This window comes from Thunnus thynnus, chromosome 9, assembly GCF_963924715.1.
Source record: "Thunnus thynnus chromosome 9, fThuThy2.1, whole genome shotgun sequence".
Lineage (NCBI taxonomy): Eukaryota > Metazoa > Chordata > Actinopteri > Scombriformes > Scombridae > Thunnus > Thunnus thynnus.
The window spans coordinates 13,298,990-13,317,109 of record NC_089525.1 but is presented as its reverse complement, the minus strand read 5'-3'; the positions used below and the strand labels follow the sequence as shown (position 1 = coordinate 13,317,109).

Sequence of the window (18,120 nt, the reverse complement as noted above, 5' to 3'; positions counted from 1 at the left end):
TGTTTTTTTTGTCTTTTCTGAACACATAACTCGGATGTAGAGGTTCAGTTATAGAAAATCCGCATTTTGTCAAGTGTTTGGATGACAGAATGTCCCTTTAATGTACTCACAAGGACAACAGACACTTTATTTAATCCACTAGGTTAATCAGCGTGCCAGATTCAGTGGACACGTGTAGGATTGTAGTTGTGTCATCTGTCCTGTCTACACTGAGTGGCCTCCACGCAGTTTCCCAGTAGATATTGCTCAAGGAGATATTTTGAAATGAAGCAATCATAATTCTCCGTCTCCTTAGGAAACTTTGCGCATTCTTCATCCACAACTTCCATCAGAAGAGATATGTTTACTTTTCTTAAACGTCTTAGTGCCTTACAGCCCACACAACGACCCTTGGAGCACAATTTCAACATTTATACAACTTGAGTCAATCCTTACTAAGTGATGAAATATGCCAGTAAGCCTCTGTAACTCTGTAAAGTTCCAGTGGCAAACAAGCCATTTATTGGATTCACTTGATCACTAGCTCACCCCCCTCACATCAGTGCAAAGATAGAGGATTTAGTGTTAGAGAAGGCTTAGCTGTGCTGCACAATCTTGCATGCGCTATCCCAGCAGACATTATGGTCTTCCGCTTCAGTTGGCACACAGTGGAAATTGGTCCAGCAATCCTAATGCTCTGAACTTGAAATCCAGAGACACAAAGGCCTTCCAAAGATTTGTTGTTGGGAGTTAAACTCATTGTGGTGGAGATATTTAGTTTAGAAGTTGCTATGACGCATAGTAGGCGGCGTTAATCTCCACAAGTATTACATACAAGCTCAGGTCTTTCAAGAGAATCAGAGCCTTAAAGTTTAAACAACAACAGTGAGGAGAAAACACTGTCTGAGCCGCTCCAGCTGACACACTTGCACAGTTCTCAAGCCTGTCCTGGATCTGAAGTGGTGTTTTCCCATCAAGCAGCTGCGTTATGAGCTTGTCACGCTGCAGTATTTGGGCTGGCTTAGGCTACATAATCATTATGTTTTGATTGGCTTAAGGATAGTTTGGTTATAGCTGTATAAGTATATGGGCATCACATGTAAGTGCAGAGCAACTGGAAAACAACAGATGAAAAGAGTCTGCACATCGACACCAAATCACACATTTATGTAAATAGACAACATTTTCATCCCAGTGCGGTCTTCGTCAAGTATCAAAATGTTGTCGGTTTAAGTAAATATGTGGTTTGGAGTCACTGTTCGAGTGCCTGGGGGCGCTTTCAGCAAGTTGAAATCTTGTTGCTTTTTTTCAAAAAATCTGAATTGCAAATAGTGATTTTACACAATTCCAACAGTCAGTTTCATCAATGTGCACAACTCAAAGTCAGAACACAGATGTCAGAAGTTACAAGAGCTGACAATAGATCAGAGATGAATGTGGCGCCACACTTGTCAGAGTCAGAGCAGTATATTTGATAGGGAGGATATGACTGGTTTGGGAGCGGCCACGGAAAAAAAAAGAGAACAAAGAGATTTATTAATTGATTCGGGTGTAACCAGTAAAACAGATGAAAAGCACAAAGTCAGGGGGAAAGTGGAGTAAACAGATTCAATTAGAAAGTTTACAGTAATAACGGGTGTGTGTGAGGTGACGCGGCCTTCCCGCTTTAATGTCCTCTACGTTCATTAGCATGTCTTAGGCTACATCTGTCAGTATGACTCAGTCTCACCACCAAATAAAAGTCCTCTGCCTCTCTAATGAGACCCAAAGGGAATGTCACTCTTTTTCAACACACATTTTTTTGTTGAAAAATAGATCCGTACAATGTGACTGAGAAGCGTTGCAGCCGTGCTTTGTTTCACTTCCATGTCACCTGTCTCGAAAGATGTATGATGTCTCACGCCGGGGGAAATGAGGCTGTGCTGATGGGTTCGCATGAGCGCCACAAACACCTGAGAAAATACAGATGCAACAGCCTTTTTGTTTTTTTTTTTTTGTTTTTTTTGTTAATCCCACAGAATATCTCATAAATCACTTACTGGTGCGACTGTCAGCAGAAACCGCTGAGGACACGGAGATCAATATGCAGGCATGTCCATAAAATCCTCACTAAGTAACCCTTCTTTTTCACTGCATTATCCAGCGATTCAGTATGAGCAGCATGTCTGGCTGCTTTCCTCTGAATACATGCAGATTTTTCAACAGCAGTAGCAGTAAGTACATTTTCCCATTTCCTGTCTCTGTATGCTGAACCTCTTTCCCATTTTGAATCAGCAGAGCATCACAAACACATACACACACACACACACACACACACACACACCTAACAGCCTCTGAAGGCCATCATTGTGATGAGAACTGACAGACGTGCACAGATAATCCAGCTGTTGCAGAAGGTCAAACTAATTTCTTTGATGTATTCATTTTGTCCATATTTCTGAGGATCAATGAGCTATGGTCTGAATGTGATTAGAATGATGAAACTGCCAGTAAAAAAATCCAGGGTCACGTGCTGATGTGCAAGGATTTCGGAGCTGTTCAGAGTCAGTGAATGGGAAGATGATGATGATCCACATACAAATATAACAGTAATTTAATCATTTTAAACGTGCGGCATCGGTTAAAAGCGGACCATAATCCCAAATATTTCGATATGGTGCTGCATCAGAGCCTAATTATTTTGGGATTCTTGTTTTGGACTGCACTGGTGTTACACAGCATATTGATTTTGCATATTTCAGCGAAGGGAGCAGCAAATGGAGCCCTGACTGTATCATCAACTCCTCTCATTGGCAGACAGCACTGCCATATTACCTCCAGATCCCATGGTGGCCCACATAACCAGAGTCAGCAGATCCAGATTGTCGCCGACAAGGCCACAGCGCTGCAAGCCAGCTGGAGACTGCGGGGGCCCTCAGGGAAATCAGCGCCAGATTGCTTGGAGACTGGCAAAATTGGCCTGCTGATTAGTCAGAGTGAGGACTATGTGGTGGACAACACATGGCTGAGAGAGAGAGAAAAGAGTCAAAAAGCATAAGGCAGCTTGTTGACTATGCAGGTCTGTCTGACTCATCCATGCTACCTACTTGTGTGTTTACACTTTGACTGTGGGATGTGTCATCTGATGTATCTCAATCTGTTTTGTTTTTAACTCTAAAAGTTGATAAGTGGACCCTGATATTTAACTTTCATGCTTGTCTTTGTGCTGTGCATGAAGTCATAACAGCTACTGAACTCACGTCAACAGATCTTGCCCCACGACAAGTGAGCAAACTCCATGTGATGTGGTTGAAAACCCCAGAAAAGGCAAGTAAGGGGACCTTGAGTTGGGATTGTTCAACTTTGCAGACTCAGTTCTAATTGAGGATGTTCTCACTGGTGCCATAAAAAGTTGATAAAGCGAAAAAGAAAAAAAACATAATTAGAAGAGTTAAGATCCCCTTCAGGCATGTTTTAAAATGTTGGCATGTTTTTTTTTTTTCCACAGAAAAGTTCAATTTCCTCATTAAAAAATACATCTATTGCTTCTCCCTTTGTGAATTCATGAATATGCAAGTATCTCTCATTTCAAAAGCTCAAATGCTGGACACAACATCACAACTGTTTATGTTGCATGTTGGACCACGAGTGGCTTCCAAACTAGTTGGGATGCCAGATAATCATGCTGACATTTTCCTTGTTCAGGAGATGAATGAAAACAGCCTTCAAGTGTCAAACTCCGCACATACAAGGTCAAACATCCAAGTGAAGAAACAACAAGCTAAACACATTTTTTTTTTGTGAGTGGACGGGGCACTGAAATACTAACATACCATATCTGACCAGAATCACAAGTTAGAGAAAACATTTCCTCTGGAGTATTCACTAGATGTCACTGTTATCCCATCCTACACAGGGACACTAACTCCACTGATCACTCAGTGTTCCCAAAAAATAAATGAAAATGAAATGCAGTCCCATTTCTAAGTCAGTGGCTGCGTTTTTAATGAGACTACAACAACATATGAGTCAGGCAGTGCTATTATTTTATGGTTTTATCCCATAGTTTATTTGGTTCAGATGATAAAAAAAATACATGAATGTCTGTTTGGATCACTGCATCCACCGTTGTCTTCCCTCTCACAGTATAAATGTGGAAAACACAGTTCAAAAGGTATAAAAATGCGGCGTATTATATGAGAAAAGTTGATTATATGGTCTTGTGTGTTCATTTGGGTCAATTCATATTTCAGTAAATGATGATGAAAAATTCACCAGACATAATTGCCCGTTAGGAATCTCCAGTAAACAAGCTGGTCTCTCAGGGCAGGATATGTTGACCCGGATCACAGCAGAGGCGCGTCACCGCGGGTGGGCGTGGCTAACCGGGAGGAATAATGCTGTATCCTCCGTTACTTTGCAGCAGAGTTACAGTCTGACAAGAGAGAGGAGCAGAGGGTCCGAACAGCTGACCACATCGCGTAAACCTGATCCTCGGGTGATGGAAAAACTGGAGATCTTTTTATTCACATTCCTGGTCTCTCACTACCTCTGGAACATCGTCTTCGTCTCGTGGCTTTTCACCAGCTTTACACCCACAGATTTCACCAACCATGGATTGCCTAATTGAAGTTGGGCCACCTGATCCTGTTTACGCGAGGACAACCGACCAAAATTAGAGAAAGAAGTCGTTATGGACTGTTGTGCAAGCCGTGCATTTCCCGGTCAGAGAACTGGTGTCAAAAGCAGAATTTCCCCAGGATATCACATCTATTTGCGCGTAAAGGACATGGACACAACGGTTCCGTTCAACGCTGCCTGAAACACTCTGCGCTATGTTTTAGTAATTATGGGGAAAAGCTGTAGTTAGAGTAGAGGCTGTGCTTGTGCGGCTGTTTGCTTTCCGCTGGCTTTGATGTGAGAGTAGCGGCCAGCTTTTATTGCGCGCATACCAATTGAGCGCTGCAGTTTAGCCGCTTCGTTACCACCGGATATCCACTGCATCAGGACCTGCTATCTATTTAACAGGCAATAGGCCTCTCTGACCACAGTGAAGTCCCGCAGTTTGAACTTTAAACACAGCCGAGGAAGTTTTTTTTTTTAGAGCTGTCTCCAAGTGCACCTGCGTGGCAGAACTAAACCATGGCTTTACCAGATAGTGGCATGTCTGGGGATGAGGTACCCTTCCCAGAGATTATAGAGCTCAATGTAGGCGGACAGGTGTACATAACCCGCTTCTCTACCCTCACAAGTGTGCCAGACTCCCTGCTTTGGGAGATGTTCAGTCGAAAGTCAGCCAAAGGACTGGCCAGGGACACCAAGGGGCGCTTCTTTGTGGATCGTGATGGTTTCCTGTTCCGTTACATCCTGGACTACATGCGGGATCAGCAGCTGGTACTTCCTGACCACTTTCCTGAGCGAGGGCGACTGCAGAGGGAGGCTGAGTTCTTCAACCTACCTGAGCTAGTCAAGCTGCTTGCGCCCAAAATCAGTAAGCAGAACTCCCTGGGTGACGAGGGTTGTCAGAGTGACCCGGAGGACTCCTCACCCGGGATTGACACGGCCCGTAACCTTGGCTCCCTGGGGGCTGCCGCCGCCGCCTGTGCCAGCCTCGTGCCCGGTGCAATGGATGGCAAACGGTCCGGGTTCATCACAATTGGCTATCGAGGCTCGTACACTCTGGGCCGTGACAGCCATACCGATGCCAAATTCCGCCGGGTGGCACGGATCATGGTGTGTGGAAAGACCTCCCTGGCCAAAGAGGTGTTTGGGGAGACGCTGAACGAGAGCCGCGACCCAGACCGCCCCCCTGAGCGCTACACATCCCGCTACTATCTCAAGTTCACCTTTCTGGAGCAGGCGTTTGACAAGCTGGCCGACGCAGGCTTCCACATGGTGGCCTGTAATTCCACAGGAACCTGCGCCTTTGCCCATGAGCAGACGGACGACAAGATCTGGACCAGCTACACTGAATATGTGTTCTACCGTGAGTGAGACTATCGGCTTTGTTCCCCCCCCCGGTCCCCCCAACCCTGTCTCCAAATGCCCCCTCTCCAGCCTCCAGCCATCCTGTCTTTCTCTCTCTGATGGCTCCTGCACCAGTAGATGTACCGTAGATGTTGTGCCCCTCCATCTCTCTCTGCAGCCTCCAGCTTTTATCCTGTGAACAGTGCCCAGCAGCTGCTCTGACTCTTCATACCTCTTCTGCAGGTTGAATCTACAGCACTCCCCTCTCAACCCCAGATCCATTCTCCTCATCCTTAGGTCCAGCTTTTGCCCCCGCTTAAGCCGCTGTTCCATCTAGTTGTAGTCCCCAGTCCTTGACCACAGCAACCCTACCGCCTTTCCTGCAGAGACTGATACCCTCTATGTACTATTTCCCTTTTGTACTCTATATATTGCATCTGCCTTGGTGAAGCACAATGTATCCAAGAGCTAATTTTGTTAAATGAGAGCCCCCAGTGTGTCTATATGACTATTCAAGTTGTCATAAGGGCATAAAAGAAAGGGCTTCAAAGAGTGGCCGTGATGTACAGTGCTATACTTTGCCTGCTTACTCGAGCAGATCGGACTCTGTCCTGCTCCTCTGAACTAAATTACCAAATAATTGGACATCTTATCAGCCTTGAGGGACGTGAGCAGCCCCAGCACAAGAAAGAAGTGCAACACAAAAATCTCATTTTCTTCAGTTTTTATTAAAATGTGTCCAGTACCATGTGGTTGGGAATGTGCCATAGATCATCTGTTCAGTTGTTGTTATGAATGAAAGGGGGTTTAGTTAAAACCTCTGCTTGTTAGAATAATATAGTCACATGGACAGGAAAAAAAAAAAAGCATTGAACTTTTTTTTATTTTGAAGGGGAAAGCTTGATTGTTGGTGTGTAGTTTCCTTTTCAAAAAGATGCTGCTTGTGTGGAAAATGAACACGCAACAGGCTTTGATAAAAAAGCGATAAAATCTCAAATATCACGAGATCTTGTAGAAGGAAAGAGAAAAAAAAAGGTTGCTAGAGATGCCAGATGAAGTGTGTGTATTGATTGCGCAATGGAGCTTTCAGTATTTTAATCACCCACACTGGGAGAGCAGAGGAGACGGAAGTTGTTACATCACATCGCAGCCCACTGCTCTATATTTTTCACTCATTGTGCTTCTTTAACATTTCTTTGCTCAATAACAGAGTGAAGTGCTTCTTGGAAAAGGCTGACATCATGACTACGTCGCTTCCAAAAAAAAAAGAAAAAAAAAAAGTTGTAGTCATCTTAGCGGATCATGTTTTGAGTGTTCTGTAAACAATAATGTTATTCTTATTACTCAGTTCAGTATTAGTTGAAGCTGTTGCATATTTGATGATAGCTCTCACTTACTGTAAGTGAATACCCATGAGAAAGGGTAGGATTACGCTGTAGACAGCCAAAGCTCAATGTTTTCTCACCACTGTAGCAAGGGCACTGTGAGGGCAGTTTATAGCGAGCGGGTATAACTGAAGTTATACAGGAGTGAGTAAAAACAGAGGGTTGTTTTCAGATACAGCCTCAGGACAGGTCTGCACATCATATACCTCAGACTCAAATATAAACTGAAGGCACGTAAGTCCAACAAAAGATCCAGTTGACGGCGCAAAATTGCAGACACAGTTACTGAAATATCTAAAATGTAGATGCTGAAATAAGATTATGAAAAAGAGGTTTAGTTTAAAGTGAATTTTTTCGAGCTGAGAAACAGCCAGTGAGGCATTATAGTGCAGGATTTCACCTGAGCTATAAGGTGTGAGGTTGTTGTTTTGTCAGGAGGTCTTGACAGTGACAATAAATGTGTCCTGAAATGTCTAGAAACCGCCATGTTGTGTTTCAGTGTGATGAAGTGCTGTTGACATCTGAGTCAATATGTTAGACCTGCTGCAGTGTGTTGCTGCAGGCGTAGACACCACTGAAATTAAAAAAGTGTTCAGCGAAAAGCAAATTGATTTGTCAAATAAAGGATGTTTTTCTTTCTATTCGGGTTGTATTTTGCATTCATAACTAATGTTTTTCTCAGTGCTGAATGGCAGATTTTGAGGAAAACTGCACATGCCCTTATTCTGCATTTTCAAGATTTTAATTTTAATTTCCTATTGCAATACAACTCAGTCACAAGTAAACCAATTCAAATTCTCCTCTCACCATTTTCCATAGAGATAGGTCCATTAAAGGAAATGTCCTCGGACACAAACTCTACTTCATATTAAATGTTCAACACTCTACCCTCAGGCGCCCTCACTCATCCTCCCATCTGCTTTCTCTCCACATTTTTTCCTTCTGGTTTATTCCTCAGCCTGGTCTTGAATCAAACAGTTGACCAGAAAACAGAGCCAGAATAGAAACGAGGACATGCATAGATAACAAGCTCTGTTAAAGCAGATGACAAAACCCTTATTTTGTTGCCAATAATTGACCTAATTATTTTTTACAGTAAAAAACCTTGATGCAGATGGGGGGGGGGGAAATCCAGGTCTGTTAAATAATGTCGTTGTTAAGGCTTTATGCGGCGCAACGATTTGCCCATTTCTAAAAGGTTAGAAATGATTTTTGTCTGTTGTCAGTAAAAACAGCATTTTGACCGAGAACACCCACGGACAGACAAGTGGACATAATTTACACTTGAACAGCAACCAGGGTTATGTTTATGTAGGGGAGGTAGTCATACGTCATTTTATAAACCTCTGATTAATATCAGTTCTTCCATCCAGAGATTATCACACGCTAATTACCTTAGTATAAGACCTCTGAACCTGATCGCAGTCTGGCCTAGATAAAAGCATAGTTGATGAGCTTCACAAAAACTGTTGAAAAATTTATGTGGCTACCTTCCTGGAAAACAGATGATTTTTTTTGTTGCGGTCTGGAATGCATGACGAACCCTCAGAGACCAGGGCAATACAGCGCCTGCAGCGTTTCTCCAGTCCAAACAATCACAGTCACGAGCAGCATTCCTCCCTCTCTGTCCACCGGCACACACTGCAACACGGGAGCGCCAAGGTCAGTCATTAGCACAAGCATGGAGAGACACGCCTCATGTGTGAAATTTTAGGCATCAGTGTCTAAAACCGCTCTCCCGCTTCACCTCCGTGAGTTGCCTTGAGACTCAACATTCAACAGTGGATGTGTGAGAAGTGTTGACATCCCAGGCATTGAACAACAGCAGCGGCGGCAGCAGCAGTGAGGTCCACAGGCCAGACTGTGATGAAATGCTGCTCAGGTTTTTGTTTGATTTTCTTTCTTGCTTTTTTTTTTTTTTTTTAAATGCCCTGTTGTGGCTAAAGAGTGTAGCATGCCTGCTTGTGTGCCATATAAGAGGCAGGCTCTAGTTTGTGTCACCATAGTGGTGTGCCTGTTCTATCCAGAGTGTTACAATAAAGATATTTTACCATGAATTTTGCTTCTCTGTCTTTTGGAAAAATCCAAATAGCAGATTGCATTTCTCAAACAGACAACTCCTGCTCATCACACAGCTCACAATCATCTTTATTTCATATTTATATTTTTATGTCTCTAACAAAAGGTATGAAGTTACTACAATATCTCAGTGAGATTTTGTGATTCATTATTTAACTGCTGCTATGAAACCTCAAGGCAAAAAGAAATGTTCTTTCCTTGAGCACGCTACCTTAAGGCGGTGATTTGACCCATGTTCCTGTGGTGCTATTGTCACCATTGGCCGCTCTATATGGCAACATGCCTTGGCCTGTCTGCTTCCCTCTCTTAGACTGATCCCCTTGTCTCTTAGCCAGCTGGGTCAGCGTTTTCCCTATTTGGGGAAAGAGAGGAAGAGAGCAGAGAAGAACAGGAACGGATGTACGTCAAAGGAAAAAGGGGATTGGAAAATGGGGCAAGGAAGCGGAGAGACAAAGAGACAGATAACTTATAGAGGCAAGATGAGCGAGTATTTAACCAGCAAGGATCAAATGTTCCCATCTTATCTCTTCCTGTGAGATTCCAGCATGAAGTGTTCTGTTATTGGGAGAGGTGCTGGATCGTCAGTCCTGACAAACAAAGCCCTCACTGGGCCGTGCCGTAATGTGGTTCTGCTGTGGCCTGTCAGCTCTGTGAACACTCACAAAGAGATTCTGTTACACCAGACAGATATAGAGCCGTGAGATTACTCTGTATGGTTGGGATTCATATTGATTCATGGTGTGATTACATCAACAGAAAAGGGGGGGAATTGATGTTTTCTTTACCAGACGAAATGGTATTTTCTGGTTTGAGTAAACATGCGAGTGTACAGCATGTGAATCAGCTGTGCCTTTATATTAACATCCAACAGCCCGGACTGTATCTTCTTTTATGTATAGATTTACTGAATGTGTCAGAGTGACGACAAAAATGAGTCATTTTCTCAATATCTTAAACTGAGTGTACTATCAGATGTACACTGCTGTTTCTGAGCATTCAGCTGCAATCATCTGCGGCTCTGTGTTCGTTTTACATCCTCTCAACCTCAAGACCTTGTCTACTTTTGGATCTATGTGCTATATATCGCTATGTTTTGGCTCCGTTTTTGCTTTCACGCTCGTGTTTGTGCTTACGTGGATGTTTGCAGGACAGGTTAGGTGGGTATTTGGGCCTCTGCTCTGTGTTGGGTCAGTACTGGCATGGGAGCCACGCGGGGGCAATGAACTAGATGCACTCTCTGTCTCACAAATATGCTGAGCAGGCAGTTGGCATCTCAAAACCCGACACAACAACACAGGACACGCACAGAGGGAGGGAAGTTGCTACGAGAAGTTGTGCAACAACCCTCCCGTGTGAGGCTAATGACTCAGAGCTGTGAGGTTTTAGATCTAATTGGCTGGCTTCTTTCTTTTCACTCTTCTTTGTGATCAGTTAAAAATGCATTAGCAGGCAAACAGGCCATTTGCCTCCCTCATTCCCTCTTGACAGCAATAAACAGGAGAAGTCCATGCTAATATAAAATAAGCATCGTTGCTGCTAATTACCAGGGAGCAGAGTCAGCCAATAGGAGGATGTAGAGGAGAAAGCATGGAGCAGCCTGAGGCCTACCGCTGCTGCTCTCTCCATCAATATGTGACATACGTGTGTGAAGTGAGCGTGTGCGTCTTATGTGAACCGATATGCGAGCCTTTGTGTTAATTTGCACAAGCATACGTACGGAGCTCAGACCTTTCTGTGTTTATGTTTGTCCTTGACAACAACACAGTTCGCTCATGCCGCCTTGTAAGCCCACATGCACGGAGTACAGTAGCGCTGGCTCGGGGCATCTTCATCTCATTGTGTGTTGGGTTATTTATAGTGAGCCAGGCATTGAGCCAGATGTGTACTTTCACTGCACTGCTCTATCCTCCAGCATGGGTACACATGCTCCGCTGCCCCTCCTCCTCTTCACACACATCTCCTACAGAGAGCAGCTGTCACAAAACATATTGGCCCCCGTACAGCAGGGGGGGACTCCGTCATGCAAGGTCAGGGGTCAAACCCAAAGCGGAGGGTGGGGGGACAGTTGGAACAAGATGTAGCAGCTGAGAAAGAGCAGATTAGGTCATAAGTGATGTACAGTATATTTATTTACTCATCTCTTTCTCACCAGGTTGTCTTTTTATTATTCAATCTGATTTTTCTTTTCCCTTTTAAACTCCAAGACACAGAAAGAATAACTGAAAGCATGAGAGACATGTAAACACACAAAGAAAAAGTAGGACAGGAATGAGGGACCATGAAATTAGGTGAAGCGAGTGACTCATGAGTGTCAAAAACAATTTATTGGATACAGATGGTACGTTCGTCATATACAGGACCGTAGAGACCGTAAAAAAAGCGAAGAGGAGCAAGCACAGTGAGCCAGGAGCAGTTGGAAAGGAAAGGAAGAGAGGAAGCGAGAATAAGAAATAGTATATTGGGTAAAGTGAGGTGGAAATTGTGGCAATGAGTGACTGAGGAAACAATCTGTTGAACTTCCTCTGCTTGTCTCAACAGCAGATGCAGACACAAATGTTTCATTACAAATACATCTTTCAGCTGATATTATGAACTAAGCCCCTAGAGCTAGAGCATTGGTATGAGTCAATCTAAAATAGGGATGTCCTAATGATGTTTTTTAAACTTTTATTCTTACAAAACACAGTTGCACAGTGCATACTAAAGCTACAGTAAGCCAAAATAAAATTTCTTCATTAAAATGACACAAAACCATCCCACACAGAATGTTTTCTTTGTAAACAGCATTTTTTTTAGGATGGCGTTCAGTGGATATTTAATATTGAACCTCTTAAGTGTCTGTGCCCAGGAACCCGTTGTTTCACAGTCCTCCCACGGCTGATACTCATCAGTGGATATTTTTGACAATTTCAACTACTGAGCATCAGTTTCTAAAGTTTATGTCTTTGCAAATAAATGTCTCGAGATGGCAAATGACTTCAATTTGATGAGGTTTAATTGCATGCCATCCATCACTGACAAGGAGCAGAAGTAATTTTTTTCATTAAATATTGAAGACTTTGTACATTTTTGTGCAAAAGTTAAGCATCTGCTAGTTATAACAAAGCAACAGAAGTATATAGTTACTTATAATGATGTTGTTTAAGTAAGAATTATATTATGTAACACTTGGACACTTTGTGACAACAGTGTGAAGCCACAGTGAGCAGTTTCCTTGTGTATCTAATGTATCTTGGTTTCAGCAGTGAGTTGTGAACGTGTGTGTTCTTAGGCCGGGATTCACCTCGGCCATCTGGAGACTTGGGCTCTAATCTGCCCCTCTAATTATCAGTAATCTGAACAGTCAGGCTTGTCCTTGGTGCTGCAGTCCTGGGCATGGTTGGACCCTGGCTGAAACCACAAAGGGGAGGAGAAGTTGGGAAGCAGGTGGCAGGGGGGCCGTAAGCTCTGAAGGGGTGGAGAGGGGTGCCAGGATGGGCTTTAGGGTGCTTTGGCAGGCTAGTTACTGGCGATCAGAGCCAGGCAGCAGCTCAGGTTGTTTTAAAGCGAGGGAAGATAAGAGGACTCACATGGAGCAGGTGAATCAGCAGGACACTTACATCAAATGTAGATTTAGTGCAAGTCTGCACAAATAAAGATCATATCTTAGTTTTTTTTCATACTCAAATGCACTGAAAAACGTCATATGCGGGTTAATTATTAATGATGGCTGTCAGGTTTATTTCAAACACTTCCCTCTCTTTACCCCTTCTCTTTCTCACAACCTCTTAACTCCCTCTTTGCTTTTCTTATTTGGCAGCAGCTCCCTCGGCCTCCTGCTGTTTATGTCACGCATTTCCTCTACATTATGTAGATTGACAGATTTTATAATTGCTCAGAGACTTGTGAGTACACTCCAGTAATTCTGATATGGAGGACTGTGCTTATGCCCCAGCTTGTAAAGTTAGTCTGAAAAATATAGTGTTACCATGTCTGATTACACCCCCATATGTATTTGCTCTGACAGCAATCAGACAGGAAAAGACAATGAATGAGAAGACTGTAGGTGGTGAGGCCCACTCTGTCATTAGGCACCATACAGATCATTTCACAAAGCAGATGTGGGATATCTGAGCTGAATACTAGGTAATTAGATATAAAACATGCTTTAATTGCCAAAACTATGTAGCATGAGGTCCCTTTAGAACCGCAGGATAGCGCCATATGTACAACTTCACACTGTGGATAAGAGGCTTCTCTTCGTCTCAGAGTCATGCATTTGTGTATAGGCTCCTGCACATCATTGTGGGGTTACCATGGAGATGATGCTGTCCTCTTGTTTGCCAGTCTACCCATCTTTTTGTCACCTGTCAGCAGCCATGCTGAATTTTAAAAAGTACCCCCAGCTGATTGAACTTGTCATATTTAAGGTAACTGAAACATAGCTGATAAGCTGATATATTCAAATTTAAACAACTTCATTCATTTTAAATTTGAATCCATCTCACTCGCAGGAAATATAAACTATAATAATACTGCAGCTATTGTTCACATTTGTAGTTTTAAAAGGAAAATGAAACCATTTCGGGGTATTTTTCTGGAGACTGTCTCAGCTTCAAGCCTCTAGGAGGTCATTTCCGGTGGGAGTGTTTGACATTTGAGGGCTGGCATACAACTTTTTTCCCCCCTTTTCCAACATAACTACACATCTATAAATAGTTGTGTACATTTATAGATTTAAGCTGTCTGTCTCTTTATAACATTCAGCAGAAGGATCTTTCCTGCTGTTAAGTTTCATTCCACTCAGAAAGTAGGAGCTATAGCTTAGCTTGCTTACGTTAACCTACTTTTTGTTGATGTTATTTCAACCTCATCAGCAGCTCCTGCACTAGGTTCATCCTGCATTATAGAAAGGAAGGTATCTAGCTTGCATGAGCTGACTCTTTTTTATGAGCCCAGTTGTGGTGACAACAAATGACCAGACTGAGAAAACTCACAGCAATGAGTAGTCCTGTAACCTCAGGGCTCAGTATGTTACCAGGTGATTCAAATCAGGCGCAGTCACAGAGTAATGTAGCTCAAATAAGAGACGGGACTAATTAACAGTTAATAACATCAGCCTTCATGCCACCTGTGTGTCCGTTGGAATCGACATGGTATGATAAACAATTTTTAGTGGCAGCCCACACAGATATGCACTATTCAAATTACCAGTACTCACAATGTCAGGCGGAACCAAAGATAAACGACTCCTGGATATATATTATATATCATATATATTATATACTAATATTAATGTAGAGGACACTATCAACACTGAAAAATAAATACAATTTTTATTTCCTCTTTTTTGTAATTGCAATGTTGATCAAACAAATAAACAAATCAAAACAAACACCAAGGACGTATTTACAGATTTTAGCAAATAAATATTCTTAATTTTAGTTTGACTTCAGTATGAAATCGACTCATGTATGTTTACATCAGGTAAACATCCTTCTGCACAAACAATACTGAAATCTATTTCAGTATCTTGCCATGGTTTTGTGATAAAAAATTATAAAATTTTATCATAAAATTCTTTCTTTCTCTTTTTATATTATTTAGGATTATTTAATTTTCTGTATATTTTTGACTATTATGCACCACAACACCGAGGCAAATTCCTTGTATGTGTAAACCTACTTGGCAATAAAACTGATTCTGATTTAGTCAGTCAGTCAGTGTGAGAATACACAGTGTACTATGATTCAAGTCAAATATTACGATTCAGGTGAAAAAATAGCATAACAAACCGTAAAGGAGACGCATTGTGGCAGAGAGGTGCTAAACCCTGGCAACAGTGACACATTAGAGTTGCTAATAGCAGTAATGATGGCAACGGAAGGATGTGTCACACTGAACAGATGGGAGACAACGAGAGAGAGGCACAGAGAGAGAGAGAGAGAGGAAAGGATGTGTGAGAAAGTGCTTTGGCTTTTGCATATATCCCTGGAGAAGTGGCCCGGGGAAAAGGGTTGAGTGCTCTCTTTCGCTGTTCTCCTCCATAAGGCTTAGTGGTGGAGGAAAGCATGGAGCCCATCCCCCAGTGGATTATTCCTCCGACACTGCTAAGCCCCCGTACTCCCACGTCCAGTCGGCCCTCAACCGCATGTATTCATTATGTGAGACACTGAATGCACCGTACACACTAACATACACAGTAGAGAACATGTTTCCGCCAATCCCTCCCTCCCCTGCATCTTCTTCCTTTCTCTCTGTCTTTATCTGTCCTTCTTTCAAATGCCAGTACATGCCCAGAATATAATCACAAACACACATACACACACACACACACACACACACACACACTTCTGCTCCCACACACATGCAAACACCCACACCTACACATACTGTACGCACACACGTGCTCACAAATGCCTGCACAAACACAAAAGAAGACACTCGCTTGCTCTCGCACATAAGCTTGTGCGCTTTCTGTCACACACACACACACACACACATAAACACACACACACTCGTATTCAGGTATTCAAAAAAGCCAAGGCAGTGGGAGAATATTATGTGCCGCCTCCGTTTGACACAAGCAGCTTTTCCTGTTATATAAGACGGGTTACCGTGACGATGAGCCCTGTTGAAAGAAAGAGTGCAGGCCCTTGTATGTCTGTACACATGTGTGTGTGTGTGTCTGGGTTGTGTGTCTGCCTCTGTGTGTGTGGCATTTTGTACCTGCGTGCCTTTGCTTGAGCAAGTATGAGAAGCTGGGAGAGAGATTAGCTGTTCATATGTATTTATTTTCATGTAGTGTAGCAGAATGCACTAGCATGTGTGTGATTTAATATTGTGTGACTGAACACTCTATTGGATGATGTAGTGCATGAACAGCATGCATGCAGCGCTGGCAAAACCATTTCACTTGGTTTAAGGTCATGTCCAAATGTGTCAGGTGGGGAAATTTTAAAATGTTTATGCATCTATTTTTTTTCTGCCTGCAGAGCATTTTCTAATTATTTTTGATTCTTTTTTCAACATCCACACTGGAATACCACAACAAGAAAAGGCTCAGCTCTCTGCTGTTGGAAGTTAACAGCCAGCCGCTTTTTGAAATGCTTTTTATTGTTCACAGAAAAGGCCTGAAGAACAGAGCAAGTCAAGATCTTCAAAAACTGATCACATGACAATAATACATTAAGATTTTGGTTTGACTCTGTTTGCTCAGTCAACACTACAACACAAAAACAGTGATTTTAAATTTACCCACAGTGGAGTGTGTCCTTAGTGGTCAAAGAAAAAACAACCCAAAAACCCCGTCAGGATTAGTAATGGAAGGCAAAAAAAAAAAAAAAAAACAGATGCATTTTGAAATTTATCCGCTTTCGTGCAGACATGGGCTAAGTTTGTTGTGACTTGCTGAGCCAAAGCCGGAGCTGCGGGCCATCATGTAGACAGTGAAAATCAAAGGAAAGAGGCTGGCTGATAACCCGTTGGCTGGTTTCTGAAAAATAGGCTGTTTGTGAAAAGAGAAGGGGCTTTTCAAGATGGTTGATGGGCTTTCAAACATCACAATGTACAGAATGTGCATGTGCCACTCCAACTGTTCTGAGAAGTCGCACAGCAGCAACCTCCTCTGTCCTCACACAGAGATGAGATGAAAATTCAACATACCGTGAAAAATAGCTTGCCAAGCTTCAGTCAGAGCGTTTCACTCCACCATTTCAGTCACAGTATTCCTTCTAGGATAACGTACATGTGAGCAAAGGTAAAGGGGAACTCTGAAATTAAATGAAACTGTCCTACGCTCTCCTTATCTATCATTTCCTTTCCTCCCTTGTTGAGCTCCTTTCTCTGCTAATTTCTGTTTTCATAATTTTTCCTACACGATCTTGTGCCAGCATGTGTTTACTTTTGTGCTCTCGGAGACAAAAACTGTAAAGCTCAAAGCTGAGGTGCTTGTTTCTATGCCAGCCACACACTACTGACACACTTTGATAAGGCATACAAAAAGAGAAGCGAAATGCAATCAAATTTCTGTGCAAAGCTCCCTTGTTTGCTGAGACCTCTATTCAAACAGACTCAACACCTGTGTCCGAGTATTCTTTTTATCCTCAATTAAAGGAATTGATAATTAGACATTCTGGGAAACACGCTTATTTGCTTTCTAGTTGAGAAATGATACCACTCTCATGTCTGCATGGTAATATAAAGTAGCCGCTTAGCTTAAAAAGGGAGATAGAGCTAACCTTTTTCTGTCCAGTTTCCACTCAGTCACTGATCTCTCTGTGTTTTTTCACTGTACCACTTAAAATTTAGACTTTTAAAGGAATGTCTTTCTTGCTAAGAATTGATACCACTCTCATGGTTAGCCTTCTGGCTAATGAACAGATATAAAGGCTGGCAATAGGAGGAAACAGACAGCCTGGCTCTGTCCAAAGCTCAAAAATACACTTACTAAAGCTCATTAATTAACACACATTTTGTTTGTTAACCCAAACACAAAAAGAAATGTTAAAAAAAGGGGTTTTGGGGGGGAATTACTTGCTGGTTATTTTCTGACGAACAACAGTTAATCCGTCTGCTCAGCACTTCCCAGCTATTGTTCAATAGTGAATTAGTTTTCTTGTGAATTTTGTTTTCAGGCTTTATGCTAAGCTAAGCTAATCGACCGCTCATATTTAACACACAGATTTGGTAGTGGTATCGACCATCTCATCTAATTCTCTGCAAGACAACAAATAAGAATATATCCAAAAAT

General features: G+C 42.5%; 1 protein-coding gene across 1 annotated transcript; it reads left to right on the top strand.

The window, feature by feature from the left end:
• Nucleotides 1–4,347: 4,347 nt before the first annotated feature.
• kctd12b (potassium channel tetramerisation domain containing 12b) lies at nucleotides 4,348–7,951 on the top strand. Its single transcript, XM_067598964.1, has one exon. It carries the CDS (start codon nucleotides 5,101–5,103, stop codon nucleotides 5,950–5,952), a length of 852 nt encoding a protein of 283 aa, XP_067455065.1. The 5' UTR covers nucleotides 4,348–5,100; the 3' UTR covers nucleotides 5,953–7,951.
• The last annotated feature ends 10,169 nt before the right edge of the window (nucleotides 7,952–18,120 follow it).